The 22,199-nt window shown below is 35.2% G+C and overlaps 19 protein-coding genes across 19 annotated transcripts, besides 1 other annotated feature; 8 read left to right on the forward strand and 11 right to left on the reverse strand.

Moving 5' to 3' along the window:
- Positions 1 to 22,199: part of a mobile genetic element that runs on past both edges of the window.
- Positions 1,337 to 1,699, forward strand: TVAGG3_0295550 (uncharacterized protein; the record flags this gene model as incomplete). Its single annotated transcript, XM_051229277.1, has 1 exon — positions 1,337 to 1,699. One exon carries the CDS (start codon positions 1,337 to 1,339, stop codon positions 1,697 to 1,699), a length of 363 nt encoding a protein of 120 aa, XP_051099007.1.
- TVAGG3_0295560 (serine threonine-protein phosphatase family) lies at positions 1,718 to 1,960 on the forward strand (the record flags this gene model as incomplete). The annotated part of the gene is made up of 1 exon (XM_051229278.1): positions 1,718 to 1,960. One exon carries the CDS (start codon positions 1,718 to 1,720, stop codon positions 1,958 to 1,960), a length of 243 nt encoding a protein of 80 aa, XP_051099008.1.
- TVAGG3_0295570 (uncharacterized protein) lies at positions 1,965 to 2,552 on the reverse strand (the record flags this gene model as incomplete). Its single annotated transcript, XM_051229279.1, has 1 exon — positions 1,965 to 2,552. The coding sequence occupies one exon, from the start codon at positions 2,550 to 2,552 to the stop codon at positions 1,965 to 1,967; it is 588 nt and encodes a 195-aa protein (XP_051099009.1).
- Positions 2,831 to 3,796, forward strand: TVAGG3_0295580 (phage tail repeat-like family; the record flags this gene model as incomplete). Its single annotated transcript, XM_051229280.1, has 1 exon — positions 2,831 to 3,796. A coding segment is annotated over one exon (966 nt), but the record flags the coding sequence as incomplete, so codon positions are not given.
- On the reverse strand, positions 4,225 to 5,091 carry TVAGG3_0295590 (uncharacterized protein; the record flags this gene model as incomplete). Its single annotated transcript, XM_051229281.1, has 1 exon — positions 4,225 to 5,091. One exon carries the CDS (start codon positions 5,089 to 5,091, stop codon positions 4,225 to 4,227), a length of 867 nt encoding a protein of 288 aa, XP_051099011.1.
- TVAGG3_0295600 (uncharacterized protein) lies at positions 5,150 to 5,563 on the reverse strand (the record flags this gene model as incomplete). Its single annotated transcript, XM_051229282.1, has 1 exon — positions 5,150 to 5,563. One exon carries the CDS (start codon positions 5,561 to 5,563, stop codon positions 5,150 to 5,152), a length of 414 nt encoding a protein of 137 aa, XP_051099012.1.
- On the reverse strand, positions 6,623 to 7,482 carry TVAGG3_0295610 (protein of unknown function, DUF4106 family; the record flags this gene model as incomplete). The annotated part of the gene is made up of 1 exon (XM_051229283.1): positions 6,623 to 7,482. A coding segment is annotated over one exon (860 nt), but the record flags the coding sequence as incomplete, so codon positions are not given.
- On the reverse strand, positions 7,485 to 7,733 carry TVAGG3_0295620 (protein of unknown function, DUF4106 family; the record flags this gene model as incomplete). The annotated part of the gene is made up of 1 exon (XM_051229284.1): positions 7,485 to 7,733. The coding sequence occupies one exon, from the start codon at positions 7,731 to 7,733 to the stop codon at positions 7,485 to 7,487; it is 249 nt and encodes an 82-aa protein (XP_051099014.1).
- On the reverse strand, positions 7,914 to 8,871 carry TVAGG3_0295630 (protein of unknown function, DUF4106 family; the record flags this gene model as incomplete). The annotated part of the gene is made up of 1 exon (XM_051229285.1): positions 7,914 to 8,871. A coding segment is annotated over one exon (958 nt), but the record flags the coding sequence as incomplete, so codon positions are not given.
- Positions 9,508 to 10,344, forward strand: TVAGG3_0295640 (uncharacterized protein; the record flags this gene model as incomplete). Its single annotated transcript, XM_051229286.1, has 1 exon — positions 9,508 to 10,344. A coding segment is annotated over one exon (837 nt), but the record flags the coding sequence as incomplete, so codon positions are not given.
- Positions 13,064 to 13,426, forward strand: TVAGG3_0295650 (uncharacterized protein; the record flags this gene model as incomplete). Its single annotated transcript, XM_051229287.1, has 1 exon — positions 13,064 to 13,426. The coding sequence occupies one exon, from the start codon at positions 13,064 to 13,066 to the stop codon at positions 13,424 to 13,426; it is 363 nt and encodes a 120-aa protein (XP_051099017.1).
- TVAGG3_0295660 (serine threonine-protein phosphatase family) lies at positions 13,445 to 13,687 on the forward strand (the record flags this gene model as incomplete). The annotated part of the gene is made up of 1 exon (XM_051229288.1): positions 13,445 to 13,687. One exon carries the CDS (start codon positions 13,445 to 13,447, stop codon positions 13,685 to 13,687), a length of 243 nt encoding a protein of 80 aa, XP_051099018.1.
- Positions 13,692 to 14,540, reverse strand: TVAGG3_0295670 (uncharacterized protein; the record flags this gene model as incomplete). Its single annotated transcript, XM_051229289.1, has 1 exon — positions 13,692 to 14,540. One exon carries the CDS (start codon positions 14,538 to 14,540, stop codon positions 13,692 to 13,694), a length of 849 nt encoding a protein of 282 aa, XP_051099019.1.
- TVAGG3_0295680 (phage tail repeat-like family) lies at positions 14,952 to 15,822 on the forward strand (the record flags this gene model as incomplete). The annotated part of the gene is made up of 1 exon (XM_051229290.1): positions 14,952 to 15,822. A coding segment is annotated over one exon (871 nt), but the record flags the coding sequence as incomplete, so codon positions are not given.
- Positions 15,953 to 16,819, reverse strand: TVAGG3_0295690 (uncharacterized protein; the record flags this gene model as incomplete). The annotated part of the gene is made up of 1 exon (XM_051229291.1): positions 15,953 to 16,819. The coding sequence occupies one exon, from the start codon at positions 16,817 to 16,819 to the stop codon at positions 15,953 to 15,955; it is 867 nt and encodes a 288-aa protein (XP_051099021.1).
- On the reverse strand, positions 17,324 to 17,878 carry TVAGG3_0295700 (protein of unknown function, DUF4106 family; the record flags this gene model as incomplete). Its single annotated transcript, XM_051229292.1, has 1 exon — positions 17,324 to 17,878. One exon carries the CDS (start codon positions 17,876 to 17,878, stop codon positions 17,324 to 17,326), a length of 555 nt encoding a protein of 184 aa, XP_051099022.1.
- On the reverse strand, positions 18,041 to 19,099 carry TVAGG3_0295710 (protein of unknown function, DUF4106 family; the record flags this gene model as incomplete). Its single annotated transcript, XM_051229293.1, has 1 exon — positions 18,041 to 19,099. A coding segment is annotated over one exon (1,059 nt), but the record flags the coding sequence as incomplete, so codon positions are not given.
- TVAGG3_0295720 (protein of unknown function, DUF4106 family) lies at positions 20,067 to 20,698 on the reverse strand (the record flags this gene model as incomplete). The annotated part of the gene is made up of 1 exon (XM_051229294.1): positions 20,067 to 20,698. A coding segment is annotated over one exon (632 nt), but the record flags the coding sequence as incomplete, so codon positions are not given.
- On the forward strand, positions 21,512 to 22,078 carry TVAGG3_0295730 (uncharacterized protein; the record flags this gene model as incomplete). Its single annotated transcript, XM_051229295.1, has 1 exon — positions 21,512 to 22,078. One exon carries the CDS (start codon positions 21,512 to 21,514, stop codon positions 22,076 to 22,078), a length of 567 nt encoding a protein of 188 aa, XP_051099025.1.

Raw genomic sequence — 22,199 nt, forward strand, 5'->3', positions numbered from 1 at the left:
AAGCTTTCTATAGTTCACATGCAAAAACCTTTAGTTTTATACTTTTTTATGGTTTTCATGAGACAAAAAGTTATGATTTAATAATTATTTTTAATTTTCCGCTGTTATCAACATAGATGACAACTTCATACACTTAGTTATCTAATATCTTGACTATTACACTCCTTAACAAAAAAAAGGTAGTGGGGCTTCCAGGCGCGTTGCGCCCTCTAGCCCTGAAGATGTTTAGTATAAATGAAGTTTTTATTCGGAAAATTGTTAGTCTTCTGGGTCGAAAACATTATATAATATGTCACTTTTCACAAATTATATATGTTTTCATGTTTTGTCACTTTTCTGTCACTTTTCGGGTAAAAACATTATTATTATTATATATAAATGAATTTTACAAAACCACCGTTACCCTTCTTTGGAAATAAGAGTAGATGTAAAGATATTATATTGAGAGAACTTAAGAAACTACCGAATGGTCTAACATTTGTAGATTTGTTCGGTGGAAGTTTCTATATATCCCATTTATGTCATACAATATTCCCAGACTCAAAGATTATATGCAATGACTTCGACAACTATATGGACCGTCTCAAACATATTCCAGACACAAACAATATATTGAAAGAGTTAAAAGAAAAGATACCTATAGGTAAGATGGAAAGTATACCATTAGATAAGAAAAATATTGTGAGAGAGGTTTTGAAAAAAGCAGAATATATAGATTGGGATAGTATATCTGCTAGACTATTATATAGTGGTGCTATAAGAGTTCATGACATTGAAACACTTATGTCAAAAGTTTTATATCTTAACTATACAAATGTTTTCAAAGAGGACATAGAAAAATATATTGAGGGTATAGAGTTTGTGAGATGTCATTGGACAGAGTTGTATGAAAAATATAAAGACAAGGAAAATGTTTTCTTTATAGTGGACCCGCCGTTCTATAACACATGGGATTTTCAATACCAAGTAGACTGGACTTTGAGAGACTCTTTAGAAACTTTAGACGTTATACATAACCATCCATGCTTTTACTTTACATCCGATAAAAGTGGTTTGGAAACCGTTATGAGATGGTTAGAGGACATACATGACTATGAGTTTATATATGACAAGATAGAATATGAGAGAGGTCCTATAAACTGGAGAAAGTGTCATAACAAAGAAATTTTACTAGTAAGTAAATGTGGTTTGAAATAGGATTACTTGTTTTAAGTTTTTTCCATTGTGACATTTATTTATTTGACGTGGCAGAAAAGTACAGAGAATATAAAGATGAACCAATGCCTGCAAATGTTCAGCATATGTACTCGTAAGAGATATTTTTATCTAATATTAAATGGACGCACAGAACTTAGCGAATGCACAGCAACCTGGACAACCAAACCCAGAGAATATTCCAAATGAAGTTAGAATACAAACTGCAATGGCAAACTATGGTCAAGTGCCAACAGATGTACAAATGCAAACTGCCATGTCAAATGACGCTGTGTTAGGTTTGCCACCATGGTATGCAAATATGAGATGGAAAGAGTTTTATACAAACCCTGAAGTGGGATATAAACAACTTTATGCAGATGACGCGAACACAGGAGTTGACCCAGAATATGTTTTCTACCAGAGGAGAAACAGAATGTATGAGCTCCAGTTAAAGAATGCTATGGAACTCAACAGGAAACGTAAGAGACTAGGTGGACATTAGATTTTTACATATAGTAAAATGGGTTTCTTCAGTAGTATTGGAAACTTCTTCAGAAGAGTTGGAAGAGGTATATGGAATGGAATAAAAACCGTAGGAAGAGGAATTTGGAACGGAGTCAAAAATATTGGTAAAAGAGTAGGTCAGTTTGTTGGTATTATACCTAAAGACCCTGAACCAGAAGAACAAGCTCCTGTTATACAACAGCCTGAACCTGCACCACAGTCTAGTTGGCAACCAAATCCAACACCTCAACCGTATTAAAAAATTATATTTTTACCGTTCGATAGTAGTTGTATATGAAACTAAGTTCTAAGTAAAACGCATGGTATAATGGAATTATTCTCTTTCTTCCATCTGTTGTAAACCATACTTGAAAGTCTGAAATACTTCCACTTGGTGGTTCATATAGCTTTGTAGGTTTTTCGTAAAAGTCATTTGCCAAGCATAAAAAAGAGTTTTGTGCACCAGAAAATGAAGCATGAACTATAATAGCATCTGAGTCGAAAACATTTTCATATGTTCCATTAGGGTTTTCGACTTCATAAAAGTCCGGGTGTACTGGATATTCTGCAGGCTGATTTAACATCCTCATAAATCTATACCATGCCAAGTTGTTATATTTTGTAGAAATATAAACGTTTTCTCCAAGGTCTTCTATTCTATTGATTTTAACAGTTGCATTTTTCCTGTCATAAATAATATCGAGATGGTACTCTCCCTCGTCAATGTTATACTGGTTTGCATATTCGATATAGATGTCGTTTATTTTTTCTTGAAAAGCTTGAAGAGTTGTTTCTAAGTTTACAAGCAAACTAACTTGTAAAAGTTTTCCCTGTTCAAATTTCTCATACATACGTTTTTCTTTGTTATAGTATCGAACTTCAAAACCGACCGTAAATGGGAAACCATGTATGGCTTCTGAAATGAACTTCATTCTACGAAAGCCAATAGCTTTTGTGACGGATGGGTCTCTTAACCATCTTACGGGTAGTCAAAACGATAGCCTTCATGCTTTACGGTCTCTGTCTCAAACTTTTGACCGACATTCGTAAAAAGTTCATCTAATGGTTTAGTTGTAGCAACTCTTGAATTTTCTTTTTCTATTGAAAGCATATTTTATCTAGAATAAAAATGTCAAATGAAACAGCGTCTATGAGAGAAATACAACACAACCGACAACTCATTATACAAGCTCTAAATAAGAACACAACAAACTTTTCAAACTATTCTAAGATATCTGAGTCATTGAAAGAAGGAAATTTAAAACTGACATTAAACCCAATGACAGATGAGTTTCTATTTCAAGACAATAAGAACCATACTGTCTGTATAAATCCAACAAAAGGAACTTTAAACGAGAAACCTATAAATGAACTTCTTTTGAAAGCAGATGTTGACAACAAAGCAGACAAAACATATGTAGACGATGCAATAGCAAAAGAAGAAGAAAGAGCTGACAAAGCTTATGCAACAAAAGAACATACTCATCCTGAACTAGCAGACAAAACATATGTTGACAATAAAATGTCAAGTGAAGTGACAAGAGCTGAAAACGAATATTCTAAAAAGACTCATATACATACCATTGCAAATATTACAAACTTACAAGAAACCTTAAACAGTAAAAGTGCCGTTGGACATACACATACCATTGCAAATATTACAAACTTACAAGAAACCTTAAACAGGAAAAGTGCCGTTGGACATACACATACCATTGCAAATATTACAAACTTACAAGAAACCTTAAACAGGAAAAGTGCCGTTGGACATACACATACATCTTCTGAAATAACAGACTTAAACGTTAGCCTTGAAAAGAAAGCAGATAAGAACCATACACATACAAGTTTTACAACTGTTGCTATAGAAAGTATTGAAGGAACGGTTGAAGAAACTGGTGGGGATGCATTATATTGTAAACCTCCTAACTTTCCACAAGGTTTAACATCGGATGACGACATAACGACGATGAGAAACATTAGATGTAAAGATGTTTATGTCATGAAGGATGAATATAATATTAAATTCACTGCTCAAGATTTATATGACAAGAAAGCAGACAAAACAGAGCTTCAAACATTAAAGACAGAAATACTTCAAACATTATATCCTATAGGCTCTATTTATACGTCAATGAACTCTACCAGACCAGAAGTAGTACTTGGTTTTGGAACTTGGACTCAAATAGTCGACAGGTTTTTGTATTGTGCAAACTCTTCAAAGGAAACAGGTGGAAGTAAAACGATTTCAGGTGAAAATTTACCTGCACACAGTCACTACATAGATTTAAGTACATCTCAAGCAGGTTGGCATAAGCATAGATATTGGGATTGGTCAGCAATGACAAAAGGTAAAGGATATGATGTTAAAGACAACGTTAAGTTTGCTATAAATTGTTTCTGGAGTAACACTGAGGGAGGAGGAAACCATACACATCGCGTTTCAGGATATACGCAAACAACGGGACAAAGTAAAGACTACATGCCACCTTACATGACAGTTTACGCATGGTATAGAATTGCTTAGTCGTCATTTTCAACTTCTTTAGCATATTCGTCAGGAGTTGTCTTATATTTGTTAGGAACTGTCTTTGAAAGTATACCACCTTGAACTTTGACAAGTTTGAAACGAGGTCTGACAATAGTAGTTTTATCTTCTGCTTGCAGTGTGTACATTTTGCCATGTTTGCCTAAAACTTCATAATATTCTCTTGTATACTTTCTTCTATTTTTACGAACACGAATGTGAGTACCTGTCGGGTTCCCATTGTTGTCATAGTCAATAGTATTTTCATATGGGTCGCGTTTAGGTATTTCTATTTTTACTTTGTCACCTTTCTGAAGTTTGAAGCCCGGCATTCTTTCTTGTTTGTCTCTTTTGACTAAATTATTAAATATATAGTCTTTCTCTAAGTCAGGGTTGTTTTTCATTTCTTCGGGGGAATGGTTTCCCAAACCTTTTTGTTTACGGCTATTGTAAATATTTAAAACTTGTCTCATCTTTGCCTGGGAGAAGTGTCTATATTTGTCGTCATATGACATTTCATTTGCTTCACCACCTTGTGGTTGGTTTAAGTCTCTTAACATTTTTATACAACCGTCAATGACACCAAGAGCAGAATGGTTTTGGTCGACAATGAAATATTGGTTTACATTTTTTGAACGCAGATAGTTTTTTACATCATCTGATTTGAAAGAACTTTCACAGTCAGATGTCAGTTTTGTTGGATGGTATTTGTCAACGAATATTGTCAAAGCTGCTAAGATATCTAAAATAGCTTTGGACTGTAATGGTATGGCTTCACAGTATCTTGTATTTTGACCAACAAATATTAACCAGTATGGTGGTCCATCTTCTCTATACCTCGGAATGTTTTCCAAGATATCCATAAACCAAGCATTTGGTGTTGAACTAAAGATTTTTATCATGAGTGCTTTCTTTGTCGCTTTAGAAACATAGGGGTCCTTGTTCGGATTCGTCATTTTTTACCCTATAAGAAATGGGTTTATTTGGCGCATTAGCAGGAGTTGCATCCGTCTGGTATCCGACATAGAAAATTCCATTGCAACCTTTCTTGTCAGACAACTTGGCAGAAGGTTTTATTTCAATGTCTTGTTCCACGTATAAGAATGAGTTGTCAATATAAATAATATGAAACCTGTCGCAAGCAATATCTACTGTTGTTGAAGAACCTTCTCCAAACTCACCTACGTTTCCATAAGAAACAGCAGTTGTATATTCGTAAGTTCCAGGAACTATTTCTGACCTTCTAATGGCATTGTCGCATTCGTTATACCATTCGGAAACATTTCCGTTCATGGCATCCAAAACTGTTGGCGTTATATTCTGAGCGGCATACATTTCATATGGGTAAAAATATAGAATAGTTGGATTTATATGTCATAATAGAACCCACTCGGACCAAGCTTTACTTTCTTCCTGACTGAGTTTTTAACTGAGTTTTTAACTCTTCTTTTTCCTTCATTGCCACTACTTTCACTAGATGAAGTTACTTCTTCACTACTTTCACTTTGTTCTACTCTTCTCTTCTTCTTTGGTGTCGCTTTTGGTAACTTGCCCTCTGCTTCAAGTTGTTGCATCTTTGCCTCATGTTCACCTAGTATGTTGTAAATTTCCCATGTCCTTTTTGCCTTTGGGCTCTGGTCGCCCATCTCAGGTAACCTATATCCTAGAAAGATTTTGTCATAGTTTGTATTTGAGTCGTCGCTTATTGTTTGCATGACTCTTTCCTGAGTTTCCGGTTCAAGCTCTTCAAACAGAGCTTGTCCATATGGAATAAGCTCGTTTCCAAATATATGTTTTTGTAGCCATTCTGGTTTTCTTTCCATGTAACCAATAATATCTTTTGTGAATGGGAAAGCTTTTACCCAACGTTTCAGTCTTGCGTCATTTATTTCTGTAGTTGGTTTTATTTTGTCAAGGAACATGTTTTTCAATACTAACATTTCATTTGGTACTGTCCATTTGAGTTTTCTTAAATATTCATCCCTTCTCATTTCATTGTCTGCAAAGTAAGTTTTTATGGCATTTTGCAAACTTTCGTTTGCAAGGTCATGTACAATAGGTTCTCTTCCGTCTCTCTCCCTAACTTTCTTTCTAAACTCTTCACCAAATATACCATCTCTATGGTTCTGTGTAGTTCTTTGAGATAAATGTTCTAGAACGTCAGGTGTTATATTTCCCTCAGCCATGTTCATTTCATACTGGTCCAAAATATCTGCATCTTTCATATCTTTCAATGGCATTAAAGCCGCGCTGAAAATACCCGTTATATCTGGTTCACCATTCACTTCCATTGCGTCTACAACTTCTTGGAATTGAGGTTGTAAGTTTATGAACCACCTATCCGGATTAGCTTTATGACCCCACTTCATTGTAGTTCCATAGTCTGCAGAAACAAAAGTAGGTTTGTTTCCATATTGGTTAGGTTCTGAATGAACTTTAAACAATGTTTCATTTCTATATGTTTTGTTGAAATTTAACCTTTTATTTTCACCGAGTTCAGCCAAAGATTGAACGTTATATGGTCGTAAGTAAAAAGGATTATTGTATTTGCGTACATTTTCTTTCAGTACTTCCACTCTATGCTGAATATTTTCATCTGATGTTGGAGTCTTTTGTATGTCGGTGAACATTTTTCGATATCCTTCTACTATGTCAGCCGAATTTTTCTTAGACTCTTGGAAAGATTCCATATTCTCCTCATACTCTTGTTGAGGGTCAAGATTTTTCGGCTGTTCCAAATCTTCATCTAGTTCTGTGAAGTTAGTTTCCAAAGGAGGGACTTGTTCGTTTCCTTCAGGCTCTTCTAGCTGTTGTTGCTGAACTATTTCTTCCATGTCTGGTTGTATCTGAACTTCTTCCTGTTGAGTTTCTTGTACCTCATCTGCTGGCATTTCATATATTCCGAGACCGTTTTTAACAAGTTCCCTATCTAAGTCATCCGGACTCATAAACCTTTCTTCTTTCGTTCCGTCTCTATTTTTTACACGTTTCATGAAGAGAGTTGAATTATCATTTAGCTCTGACATCAAATATCTCGGAGTAAATTCATCCATGTCATTTGGATGATATGCTATTAAATCATATCCCTTAGCGAGCTTGTATTTTCCAGGTTTGAGATTATATCCGATTTGATGCTGAACCATAAAGCTAAATAGGTTCGGGTCAGTATTTCCTTCCTTGAACTTTCTAATAGCTTCTTTATATCTGTCACTAAAGTCAAGAGTATCTGGGTAACCATAATCTTCCTTAAGCATTTTTAAGAATTCTTGGTTTCCTTTTTCTCTACTTCTTTTATGTCCTTGCTCTGTTTGTGGTTGTTGTTGTGCAGGGTTTTGAACTGTTGGTTGCTGTGCTGGTTGTGCTGGTTTTGGTTGTTGTGCTGGATTTTGAACTGTTGGTTGCTGTGCAGGGTTTTGAACTGTTGGTTTTGGTTGTTGTTGTGGTGCTGGATTTTGAACTGTTGGTTGTTGTGTTGGTTTTGTTGCATGCCTGTGTCTGTGTCCATGTGACGATGTAAATGTTTTAGGTAGTCCTGGTGCAGGTGCTTCTCTTGGAGGGTTTGGTGGTATATAAGTTCCACCAGCTGGCACATATGTTCCATCTGCAGCATAGTGTCCTACCTGACTTTTCGTTCTTAAGAAAGCATTTACTAGGTCTGTTTTGATCTGTTGTAACTCTTTTTCTTGACTTTCCACAACAGTTGCTCTAACGGCGTCATAGGCACTTTGAACTGCCTGTCTCGTTGCTGCATCTGTTATTTTCGTCATATTTTGTGCTACTTCTCTTAACTCTTTGTCGAAACCTTCAGACTTCAGTTTCTTTCCAGATGAGAAGTCGTTCACTAGTTTCACCTTACTATGAAGAGCTTCGAAGGCATTCTTAAAGTCAGCATTCATTAAAGCTTCATTTGAACTGTCTTCATCCGCTTGTATTTTTGTCCTTATTGACCCTATAAGTTGGGCTGCTTTAGCGTTGGCTTGGGCATCTAACCAGTCATTATTAGCTTTTATATATTCTGCGCTGTTCATTGCCTTTTGCATGGCTGCGTCGTTATTTTTACTTTCTTGTGCTAAGTTTTCATACTGTACGGTTTGGTTTTGCAACTGTAAAAGTTTTTCTGCCTTTACATTTGCTTCAACTTCTTTTTTATACTCATCGCTATCCATATATGTCTTCAGGGCTTTTTGTTTTATTTCTTCATCTTTCAGTACTTTATATTGAGTAGTATGGTTTTTCAAATTTATAACATCTTGTTCCATTTTTGCTACTTCTGCTGCTTTTTCTGACACTTTTTTCGCATATTCCTCTGTACTTAGTTCTTTCAGTTGTTCTTCTTTCTTCTTTTTCTCTACGTTTAACTCATTGAGTTTCTTTGTGTGTCTGTCATATTCTAGTTTCTTTTCGTTTTCACTTATTTGTTTCTGTATGTCTATGTTTGACTTTTTGACATCTGTTATTTGATTTTTGAGTGAACTCAAATTCATTTGACTTTGAGGGTTATAAGCTGTTCCGTCTGCAGCTCCACCATAGCCTGCCATTTTCGCTAAAAGTGCCGCTCTTAAACCTCCACTCTGTGCACCAATAACTCGGTTTAAAAGCATAGGGTTGCTTGACATTTGTTGCAACATAGTGGGGTCATTCATCATTTGTTGTTGCAACTGTTGTTGTGGTGTCAGTTTTACTATTGGATGTTTCAATGCTCCCTTCCTCTTACGTATATTCTTACGTAGCTTACGTGGCATTTTAAGTGAAGTTAAAAAGCGGTTTTTGACAGATGTTTATATGACACTTTTTGTTCAGCACAAAAAACTACTCGGTCAAAGTGTTGTCAGTTTTGTAAAATAACCGTCCTATCTCATTCTATAAGGGGAAAAAGGCTTCTCAAAGTATACTTCCTTGGAACGCCCGTAACTTTTCCTGTAGCGACGATAGACCCTTACTTGTCCGGACAAAGTTATACTATTTTGAGTGCTCTACAAAAAAGTCAACGGCGACGACTCTCAAAAACCGTTGTGTAAAAAGTTTTACCGTTGGACAAAAAAGTATATATAGAAAACAAAAAACGTTTATACTTCATTCAATATTTGAAATAAACCGTTTTTCCAATGGTAACTATTAAATAAAATAAAAAATAGAGGGGGTTACCGTTGACGAAAACGGTTTATCTCAAATATTTAAATATCTGTCTTTTTTGGTCAGTTCATTTTTATCTAATGGAAGCCAACGCTGTTAACCACAATTCAAACATTAACAATTCTCAACCGCTAACCAAAGCCAAAGCCCCACAACCTCCAAGAACTGGCACAGCGGTTAGAATAACCACCAAAAAGTCTAACAGCGAATTAAGAGAAATTCTTCAACAAATTTGCTCTAAATATCTCAAAGACGCCGAAGAAAACACACAACCAGACGCTACATACAATACTCAGTTCTGTGAAGTTCTGAACAAAGCAATTACTAGTTCAATTGAACTTACTAAGACAATTCCAAGTCCAATTGAGCTTAGCGATGTCTTAGTTCAGTATTTTCCAACATTTACTAAGCTTATAATGTTGAGAACTTTATACCAAGTTCGTCAAAATCTTCCTCGTTACATCCAACGGTCATTCGACAAGAGAATTGCCGAATTCCAAGTCTTTAGTTACGGATATGACGAAGATGAATACGTTGACGAGTTCGGAGACAACCGTACAAAATGGTTTGAATGTTATACGACAACACAATTTGAATTGGACTTTCTCGAATTCAACGCAGCAACCATTCATATCATTGCTCTTTACCTTTCCGAACAACAACAAGACCTCGCAGATGGAGATGTTGTTACTGTCGTCATGAAAACTCCTGAACAATTCGGAAAAAAGAAGTCTCTAATTGCCAAATTCGTTCCAGGACATCAGCTTTTCCAACGCACAGAAGTCTTGTGTATTCCTGGAACTAAGTTCTTTGTCAGGAGCGAACTCAAAGAAAGATATAATGTGTCATTCAATTACACATTATATAATGTTTTCGACCCAGAAGAAGGCTTCTTCCCAGAAGCAATGGAGGAGGAAGAAGAGGAGGAGGAAATACAAGACTCTATCCAAGAAGAGTCCTCCGAATTCACACCAGAAGACTAACAATTTTCCGAATAAAAACTTCATTTATACTAAACATCTTCGGGGCTAGAGGGCGCAACGCGCCTGGAAGCCCCACTACCTTTTTTTTAAATACACTATAAGTTTAAGCTTTAGCTGTAAAATAAACAGTAATATTAAATAAACATTATATTATATAGTCGGAGCGATTCTATATATGTACTCTTATGCCAACTAGTTACAACCTAGTAAAATACATGGAAATATTGTAATATCCTAGCATTGCTATCGAGAAATCAAAAAATATAAGCAAAAGTCATCTTATATTTAAAGATTTTTCAAGAGCTTTGTTTGGAAATTAGTTCATTGGAAGAAGTATATAGATATGAAAACCCAAAGTATTAAGTTCGATAATATATAGTTTTTTTTTATTTTAAAATTGAATGCATACAACATTGCTCCTCTGGAGTGAATTAATTAGTTCCAACTTTTTCAAGATTCTACAGTGTAATATGCTCCTTGGAATGTCTCTTGCATGAATGTTTTTGTTTACCATCTAAAGAATTAAGATTTGAGATACAATAATCTTTGGAAAAGTAGAGGATACAACAATAAAGTATGTTCTTTCGATACATGATATCATTTTGTTACAAAAATATTCTTACTTACTCATGATTCAAAAAAAAGGTTGCAGACATACTAAAATGTTATTTATGTGGCTTGTATTTACTAGCATATGTAATTTGGTGCTAACGTATACCATCAATTTCATTATAACACAGACATATATATTACTATTAGAATTTTATTTTAATTCAATGATAAAATCAAACATTCCTTTTTGAAAATCGTTCTATCTTGTTATTATCTTTGAATGCTGCATCAAGAACTAACAATTTACAATTTTTATTCAAATTATAATATAAAATTATAGCATATTGGTTTTCAAAGTATGTTTGCTAAAAGTAATTGCGCTTATCGTTTACCCCCGCATTAACACATATAAATTTGTATTAAAAAATGATATCAAATCAAAAATATGGCTTCCTTGCTAAGAAAAGCGTCAAATTTATTATGTTTCTCCTTAGCCGAAAGTGTATAAATTGGCAGTTAGATTTATAGTATCCTAACTGTTTTTTGTAAAGTTCGTCATATCTTTAATGGTACTATTTCAGCGTGTACAATGAATACAAAAATTCTAAGAGTGCCACATAAAATAGTACTTTAGACTTGAGTTAATGCTACCAAGCAAATGTTAAAAAGATGACTTTAGTGTTTTGATAATCAAAGATTAAAATCATTATTGTCTAAATCAATAATCATAACGACAGAAGTTAATGTTTTTTCATCAGTGCTTTAAATCCACTTTTAAAAGTATACCTCAAAAATCAAAATATCAAAAAAAATCTAGTTTTTATGAATCTAAAGCTTTCTATAGTTCACATGCAAAAACCTTTAGTTTTATACTTTTTTATGGTTTTCATGAGACAAAAAGTTATGATTTAATAATTATTTTTAATTTTCCGCTGTTATCAACATAGATGACAACTTCATACACTTAGTTATCTAATATCTTGACTATTACACTCCTTAACAAAAAAAAGGTAGTGGGGCTTCCAGGCGCGTTGCGCCCTCTAGCCCTGAAGATGTTTAGTATAAATGAAGTTTTTATTCGGAAAATTGTTAGTCTTCTGGGTCGAAAACATTATATAATATGTCACTTTTCACAAATTATATATGTTTTCATGTTTTGTCACTTTTCTGTCACTTTTCGGGTAAAAACATTATTATTATTATATATAAATGAATTTTACAAAACCACCGTTACCCTTCTTTGGAAATAAGAGTAGATGTAAAGATATTATATTGAGAGAACTTAAGAAACTACCGAATGGTCTAACATTTGTAGATTTGTTCGGTGGAAGTTTCTATATATCCCATTTATGTCATACAATATTCCCAGACTCAAAGATTATATGCAATGACTTCGACAACTATATGGACCGTCTCAAACATATTCCAGACACAAACAATATATTGAAAGAGTTAAAAGAAAAGATACCTATAGGTAAGATGGAAAGTATACCATTAGATAAGAAAAATATTGTGAGAGAGGTTTTGAAAAAAGCAGAATATATAGATTGGGATAGTATATCTGCTAGACTATTATATAGTGGTGCTATAAGAGTTCATGACATTGAAACACTTATGTCAAAAGTTTTATATCTTAACTATACAAATGTTTTCAAAGAGGACATAGAAAAATATATTGAGGGTATAGAGTTTGTGAGATGTCATTGGACAGAGTTGTATGAAAAATATAAAGACAAGGAAAATGTTTTCTTTATAGTGGACCCGCCGTTCTATAACACATGGGATTTTCAATACCAAGTAGACTGGACTTTGAGAGACTCTTTAGAAACTTTAGACGTTATACATAACCATCCATGCTTTTACTTTACATCCGATAAAAGTGGTTTGGAAACCGTTATGAGATGGTTAGAGGACATACATGACTATGAGTTTATATATGACAAGATAGAATATGAGAGAGGTCCTATAAACTGGAGAAAGTGTCATAACAAAGAAATTTTACTAGTAAGTAAATGTGGTTTGAAATAGGATTACTTGTTTTAAGTTTTTTCCATTGTGACATTTATTTATTTGACGTGGCAGAAAAGTACAGAGAATATAAAGATGAACCAATGCCTGCAAATGTTCAGCATATGTACTCGTAAGAGATATTTTTATCTAATATTAAATGGACGCACAGAACTTAGCGAATGCACAGCAACCTGGACAACCAAACCCAGAGAATATTCCAAATGAAGTTAGAATACAAACTGCAATGGCAAACTATGGTCAAGTGCCAACAGATGTACAAATGCAAACTGCCATGTCAAATGACGCTGTGTTAGGTTTGCCACCATGGTATGCAAATATGAGATGGAAAGAGTTTTATACAAACCCTGAAGTGGGATATAAACAACTTTATGCAGATGACGCGAACACAGGAGTTGACCCAGAATATGTTTTCTACCAGAGGAGAAACAGAATGTATGAGCTCCAGTTAAAGAATGCTATGGAACTCAACAGGAAACGTAAGAGACTAGGTGGACATTAGATTTTTACATATAGTAAAATGGGTTTCTTCAGTAGTATTGGAAACTTCTTCAGAAGAGTTGGAAGAGGTATATGGAATGGAATAAAAACCGTAGGAAGAGGAATTTGGAACGGAGTCAAAAATATTGGTAAAAGAGTAGGTCAGTTTGTTGGTATTATACCTAAAGACCCTGAACCAGAAGAACAAGCTCCTGTTATACAACAGCCTGAACCTGCACCACAGTCTAGTTGGCAACCAAATCCAACACCTCAACCGTATTAAAAAATTATATTTTTACCGTTCGATAGTAGTTGTATATGAAACTAAGTTCTAAGTAAAACGCATGGTATAATGGAATTATTCTCTTTCTTCCATCTGTTGTAAACCATACTTGAAAGTCTGAAATACTTCCACTTGGTGGTTCATATAGCTTTGTAGGTTTTTCGTAAAAGTCATTTGCCAAGCATAAAAAAGAGTTTTGTGCACCAGAAAATGAAGCATGAACTATAATAGCATCTGAGTCGAAAACATTTTCATATGTTCCATTAGGGTTTTCGACTTCATAAAAGTCCGGGTGTACTGGATATTCTGCAGGCTGATTTAACATCCTCATAAATCTATACCATGCCAAGTTGTTATATTTTGTAGAAATATAAACGTTTTCTCCAAGGTCTTCTATTCTATTGATTTTAACAGTTGCATTTTTCCTGTCATAAATAATATCGAGATGGTACTCTCCCTCGTCAATGTTATACTGGTTTGCATATTCGATATAGATGTCGTTTATTTTTTCTTGAAAAGCTTGAAGAGTTGTTTCTAAGTTTACAAGCAAACTAACTTGTAAAAGTTTTCCCTGTTCAAATTTCTCATACATACGTTTTTCTTTGTTATAGTATCGAACTTCAAAACCGACCGTAAATGGGAAACCATGTATGGCTTCTGAAATGAACTTCATTCTACGAAAGCCAATAGCTTTTGTGACGGATGGGTCTCTTAACCATCTTAACGGGTAGTCAAAACGATAGCCTTCATGCTTTACGGTCTCTGTCTCAAACTTTTGACCGACATTCGTAAAAAGTTCATCTAATGGTTTAGTTGTAGCAACTCTTGAATTTTCTTTTTCTATTGAAAGCATATTTTATCTAGAATAAAAATGTCAAATGAAACAGCGTCTATGAGAGAAATACAACACAACCGACAACTCATTATACAAGCTCTAAATAAGAACACAACAAACTTTTCAAACTATTCTAAGATATCTGAGTCATTGAAAGAAGGAAATTTAAAACTGACATTAAACCCAATGACAGATGAGTTTCTATTTCAAGACAATAAGAACCATACTGTCTGTATAAATCCAACAAAAGGAACTTTAAACGAGAAACCTATAAATGAACTTCTTTTGAAAGCAGATGTTGACAACAAAGCAGACAAAACATATGTAGACGATGCAATAGCAAAAGAAGAAGAAAGAGCTGACAAAGCTTATGCAACAAAAGAACATACTCATCCTGAACTAGCAGACAAAACATATGTTGACAATAAAATGTCAAGTGAAGTGACAAGAGCTGAAAACGAATATTCTAAAAAGACTCATATACATACCATTGCAAATATTACAAACTTACAAGAAACCTTAAACAGTAAAAGTGCCGTTGGACATACACATACCATTGCAAATATTACAAACTTACAAGAAACCTTAAACAGGAAAAGTGCCGTTGGACATACACATACCATTGCAAATATTACAAACTTACAAGAAACCTTAAACAGGAAAAGTGCCGTTGGACATACACATACATCTTCTGAAATAACAGACTTAAACGTTAGCCTTGAAAAGAAAGCAGATAAGAACCATACACATACAAGTTTTACAACTGTTGCTATAGAAAGTATTGAAGGAACGGTTGAAGAAACTGGTGGGGATGCATTATATTGTAAACCTCCTAACTTTCCACAAGGTTTAACATCGGATGACGACATAACGACGATGAGAAACATTAGATGTAAAGATGTTTATGTCATGAAGGATGAATATAATATTAAATTCACTGCTCAAGATTTATATGACAAGAAAGCAGACAAAACAGAGCTTCAAACATTAAAGACAGAAATACTTCAAACATTATATCCTATAGGCTCTATTTATACGTCAATGAACTCTACCAGACCAGAAGTAGTACTTGGTTTTGGAACTTGGACTCAAATAGTCGACAGGTTTTTGTATTGTGCAAACTCTTCAAAGGAAACAGGTGGAAGTAAAACGATTTCAGGTGAAAATTTACCTGCACACAGTCACTACATAGATTTAAGTACATCTCAAGCAGGTTGGCATAAGCATAGATATTGGGATTGGTCAGCAATGACAAAAGGTAAAGGATATGATGTTAAAGACAACGTTAAGTTTGCTATAAATTGTTTCTGGAGTAACACTGAGGGAGGAGGAAACCATACACATCGCGTTTCAGGATATACGCAAACAACGGGACAAAGTAAAGACTACATGCCACCTTACATGACAGTTTACGCATGGTATAGAATTGCTTAGTCGTCATTTTCAACTTCTTTAGCATATTCGTCAGGAGTTGTCTTATATTTGTTAGGAACTGTCTTTGAAAGTATACCACCTTGAACTTTGACAAGTTTGAAACGAGGTCTGACAATAGTAGTTTTATCTTCTGCTTGCAGTGTGTACATTTTGCCATGTTTGCCTAAAACTTCATAATATTCTCTTGTATACTTTCTTCTATTTTTACGAACACGAATGTGAGTACCTGTCGGGTTCCCATTGTTGTCATAGTCAATAGTATTTTCATATGGGTCGCGTTTAGGTATTTCTATTTTTACTTTGTCACCTTTCTGAAGTTTGAAGCCCGGCATTCTTTCTTGTTTGTCTCTTTTGACTAAATTATTAAATATATAGTCTTTCTCTAAGTCAGGGTTGTTTTTCATTTCTTCGGGGGAATGGTTTCCCAAACCTTTTTGTTTACGGCTATTGTAAATATTTAAAACTTGTCTCATCTTTGCCTGGGAGAAGTGTCTATATTTGTCGTCATATGACATTTCATTTGCTTCACCACCTTGTGGTTGGTTTAAGTCTCTTAACATTTTTATACAACCGTCAATGACACCAAGAGCAGAATGGTTTTGGTCGACAATGAAATATTGGTTTACATTTTTTGAACGCAGATAGTTTTTTACATCATCTGATTTGAAAGAACTTTCACAGTCAGATGTCAGTTTTGTTGGATGGTATTTGTCAACGAATATTGTCAAAGCTGCTAAGATATCTAAAATAGCTTTGGACTGTAATGGTATGGCTTCACAGTATCTTGTATTTTGACCAACAAATATTAACCAGTATGGTGGTCCATCTTCTCTATACCTCGGAATGTTTTCCAAGATATCCATAAACCAAGCATTTGGTGTTGAACTAAAGATTTTTATCATGAGTGCTTTCTTTGTCGCTTTAGAAACATAGGGGTCCTTGTTCGGATTCGTCATTTTTTACCCTATAAGAAATGGGTTTATTTGGCGCATTAGCAGGAGTTGCATCCGTCTGGTATCCGACATAGAAAATTCCATTGCAACCTTTCTTGTCAGACAACTTGGCAGAAGGTTTTATTTCAATGTCTTGTTCCACGTATAAGAATGAGTTGTCAATATAAATAATATGAAACCTGTCGCAAGCAATATCTACTGTTGTTGAAGAACCTTCTCCAAACTCACCTACGTTTCCATAAGAAACAGCAGTTGTATATTCGTAAGTTCCAGGAACTATTTCTGACCTTCTAATGGCATTGTCGCATTCGTTATACCATTCGGAAACATTTCCGTTCATGGCATCCAAAACTGTTGGCGTTATATTCTGAGCGGCATACATTTCATATGGGTAAAAATATAGAATAGTTGGATTTATATGTCATAATAGAACCCACTCGGACCAAGCTTTACTTTCTTCCTGACTGAGTTTTTAACTGAGTTTTTAACTCTTCTTTTTCCTTCATTGCCACTACTTTCACTAGATGAAGTTACTTCTTCACTACTTTCACTTTGTTCTACTCTTCTCTTCTTCTTTGGTGTCGCTTTTGGTAACTTGCCCTCTGCTTCAAGTTGTTGCATCTTTGCCTCATGTTCACCTAGTATGTTGTAAATTTCCCATGTCCTTTTTGCCTTTGGGCTCTGGTCGCCCATCTCAGGTAACCTATATCCTAGAAAGATTTTGTCATAGTTTGTATTTGAGTCGTCGCTTATTGTTTGCATGACTCTTTCCTGAGTTTCCGGTTCAAGCTCTTCAAACAGAGCTTGTCCATATGGAATAAGCTCGTTTCCAAATATATGTTTTTGTAGCCATTCTGGTTTTCTTTCCATGTAACCAATAATATCTTTTGTGAATGGGAAAGCTTTTACCCAACGTTTCAGTCTTGCGTCATTTATTTCTGTAGTTGGTTTTATTTTGTCAAGGAACATGTTTTTCAATACTAACATTTCATTTGGTACTGTCCATTTGAGTTTTCTTAAATATTCATCCCTTCTCATTTCATTGTCTGCAAAGTAAGTTTTTATGGCATTTTGCAAACTTTCGTTTGCAAGGTCATGTACAATAGGTTCTCTTCCGTCTCTCTCCCTAACTTTCTTTCTAAACTCTTCACCAAATATACCATCTCTATGGTTCTGTGTAGTTCTTTGAGATAAATGTTCTAGAACGTCAGGTGTTATATTTCCCTCAGCCATGTTCATTTCATACTGGTCCAAAATATCTGCATCTTTCATATCTTTCAATGGCATTAAAGCCGCGCTGAAAATACCCGTTATATCTGGTTCACCATTCACTTCCATTGCGTCTACAACTTCTTGGAATTGAGGTTGTAAGTTTATGAACCACCTATCCGGATTAGCTTTATGACCCCACTTCATTGTAGTTCCATAGTCTGCAGAAACAAAAGTAGGTTTGTTTCCATATTGGTTAGGTTCTGAATGAACTTTAAACAATGTTTCATTTCTATATGTTTTGTTGAAATTTAACCTTTTATTTTCACCGAGTTCAGCCAAAGATTGAACGTTATATGGTCGTAAGTAAAAAGGATTATTGTATTTGCGTACATTTTCTTTCAGTACTTCCACTCTATGCTGAATATTTTCATCTGATGTTGGAGTCTTTTGTATGTCGGTGAACATTTTTCGATATCCTTCTACTATGTCAGCCGAATTTTTCTTAGACTCTTGGAAAGATTCCATATTCTCCTCATACTCTTGTTGAGGGTCAAGATTTTTCGGCTGTTCCAAATCTTCATCTAGTTCTGTGAAGTTAGTTTCCAAAGGAGGGACTTGTTCGTTTCCTTCAGGCTCTTCTAGCTGTTGTTGCTGAACTATTTCTTCCATGTCTGGTTGTATCTGAACTTCTTCCTGTTGAGTTTCTTGTACCTCATCTGCTGGCATTTCATATATTCCGAGACCGTTTTTAACAAGTTCCCTATCTAAGTCATCCGGACTCATAAACCTTTCTTCTTTCGTTCCGTCTCTATTTTTTACACGTTTCATGAAGAGAGTTGAATTATCATTTAGCTCTGACATCAAATATCTCGGAGTAAATTCATCCATGTCATTTGGATGATATGCTATTAAATCATATCCCTTAGCGAGCTTGTATTTTCCAGGTTTGAGATTATATCCGATTTGATGCTGAACCATAAAGCTAAATAGGTTCGGGTCAGTATTTCCTTCCTTGAACTTTCTAATAGCTTCTTTATATCTGTCACTAAAGTCAAGAGTATCTGGGTAACCATAATCTTCCTTAAGCATTTTTAAGAATTCTTGGTTTCCTTTTTCTCTACTTCTTTTATGTCCTTGCTCTGTTTGTGGTTGTTGTTGTGCAGGGTTTTGAACTGTTGGTTGCTGTGCTGGTTGTGCTGGTTTTGGTTGTTGTGCTGGATTTTGAACTGTTGGTTGCTGTGCAGGGTTTTGAACTGTTGGTTTTGGTTGTTGTTGTGGTGCTGGATTTTGAACTGTTGGTTGTTGTGTTGGTTTTGTTGCATGCCTGTGTCTGTGTCCATGTGACGATGTAAATGTTTTAGGTAGTCCTGGTGCAGGTGCTTCTCTTGGAGGGTTTGGTGGTATATAAGTTCCACCAGCTGGCACATATGTTCCATCTGCAGCATAGTGTCCTACCTGACTTTTCGTTCTTAAGAAAGCATTTACTAGGTCTGTTTTGATCTGTTGTAACTCTTTTTCTTGACTTTCCACAACAGTTGCTCTAACGGCGTCATAGGCACTTTGAACTGCCTGTCTCGTTGCTGCATCTGTTATTTTCGTCATATTTTGTGCTACTTCTCTTAACTCTTTGTCGAAACCTTCAGACTTCAGTTTCTTTCCAGATGAGAAGTCGTTCACTAGTTTCACCTTACTATGAAGAGCTTCGAAGGCATTCTTAAAGTCAGCATTCATTAAAGCTTCATTTGAACTGTCTTCATCCGCTTGTATTTTTGTCCTTATTGACCCTATAAGTTGGGCTGCTTTAGCGTTGGCTTGGGCATCTAACCAGTCATTATTAGCTTTTATATATTCTGCGCTGTTCATTGCCTTTTGCATGGCTGCGTCGTTATTTTTACTTTCTTGTGCTAAGTTTTCATACTGTACGGTTTGGTTTTGCAACTGTAAAAGTTTTTCTGCCTTTACATTTGCTTCAACTTCTTTTTTATACTCATCGCTATCCATATATGTCTTCAGGGCTTTTTGTTTTATTTCTTCATCTTTCAGTACTTTATATTGAGTAGTATGGTTTTTCAAATTTATAACATCTTGTTCCATTTTTGCTACTTCTGCTGCTTTTTCTGACACTTTTTTCGCATATTCCTCTGTACTTAGTTCTTTCAGTTGTTCTTCTTTCTTCTTTTTCTCTACGTTTAACTCATTGAGTTTCTTTGTGTGTCTGTCATATTCTAGTTTCTTTTCGTTTTCACTTATTTGTTTCTGTATGTCTATGTTTGACTTTTTGACATCTGTTATTTGATTTTTGAGTGAACTCAAATTCATTTGACTTTGAGGGTTATAAGCTGTTCCGTCTGCAGCTCCACCATAGCCTGCCATTTTCGCTAAAAGTGCCGCTCTTAAACCTCCACTCTGTGCACCAATAACTCGGTTTAAAAGCATAGGGTTGCTTGACATTTGTTGCAACATAGTGGGGTCATTCATCATTTGTTGTTGCAACTGTTGTTGTGGTGTCAGTTTTACTATTGGATGTTTCAATGCTCCCTTCCTCTTACGTATATTCTTACGTAGCTTACGTGGCATTTTAAGTGAAGTTAAAAAGCGGTTTTTGACAGATGTTTATATGACACTTTTTGTTCAGCACAAAAAACTACTCGGTCAAAGTGTTGTCAGTTTTGTAAAATAACCGTCCTATCTCATTCTATAAGGGGAAAAAGGCTTCTCAAAGTATACTTCCTTGGAACGCCCGTAACTTTTCCTGTAGCGACGATAGACCCTTACTTGTCCGGACAAAGTTATACTATTTTGAGTGCTCTACAAAAAAGTCAACGGCGACGACTCTCAAAAACCGTTGTGTAAAAAGTTTTACCGTTGGACAAAAAAGTATATATAGAAAACAAAAAACGTTTATACTTCATTCAATATTTGAAATAAACCGTTTTTCCAATGGTAACTATTAAATAAAATAAAAAATAGAGGGGGTTACCGTTGACGAAAACGGTTTATCTCAAATATTTAAATATCTGTCTTTTTTGGTCAGTTCATTTTTATCTAATGGAAGCCAACGCTGTTAACCACAATTCAAACATTAACAATTCTCAACCGCTAACCAAAGCCAAAGCCCCACAACCTCCAAGAACTGGCACAGCGGTTAGAATAACCACCAAAAAGTCTAACAGCGAATTAAGAGAAATTCTTCAACAAATTTGCTCTAAATATCTCAAGAAAGAAGACGCCGAAGAAAACACACAACCAGACGCTACATACAATACTCAGTTCTGTGAAGTTCTGAACAAAGCAATTACTAGTTCAATTGAACTTACTAAGACAATTCCAAGTCCAATTGAGCTTAGCGATGTCTTAGTTCAGTATTTTCCAACATTTACTAAGCTTATAATGTTGAGAACTTTATACCAAGTTCGTCAAAATCTTCCTCGTTACATCCAACGGTCATTCGACAAGAGAATTGCCGAATTCCAAGTCTTTAGTTACGGATATGACGAAGATGAATACGTTGACGAGTTCGGAGACAACCGTACAAAATGGTTTGAATGTTATACGACAACACAATTTGAATTGGACTTTCTCGAATTCAACGCAGCAACCATTCATATCATTGCTCTTTACCTTTCCGAACAACAACAAGACCTCGCAGATGGAGATGTTGTTACTGTCGTCATGAAAACTCCTGAACAATTCGGAAAAAAGAAGTCTCTAATTGCCAAATTCGTTCCAGGACATCAGCTTTTCCAACGCACAGAAGTCTTGTGTATTCCTGGAACTAAGTTCTTTGTCAGGAGCGAACTCAAAGAAAGATATAATGTGTCATTCAATTACACATTATATAATGTTTTCGACCCAGAAGAAGGCTTCTTCCCAGAAGCAATGGAGGAGGAAGAAGAGGAGGAGGAAATACAAGACTCTATCCAAGAAGAGTCCTCCGAATTCACACCAGAAGACTAACAATTTTCCGAATAAAAACTTCATTTATACTAAACATCTTCGGGGCTAGAGGGCGCAACGCGCCTGGAAGCCCCACTACCTTTTTTTTAAATACACTATAAGTTTAAGCTTTAGCTGTAAA

The sequence above is a fragment of the Trichomonas vaginalis genome, chromosome V (assembly GCF_026262505.1).
Source record: "Trichomonas vaginalis G3 chromosome V, whole genome shotgun sequence".
In the NCBI taxonomy this organism is placed as follows: domain Eukaryota; phylum Parabasalia; order Trichomonadida; family Trichomonadidae; genus Trichomonas; species Trichomonas vaginalis.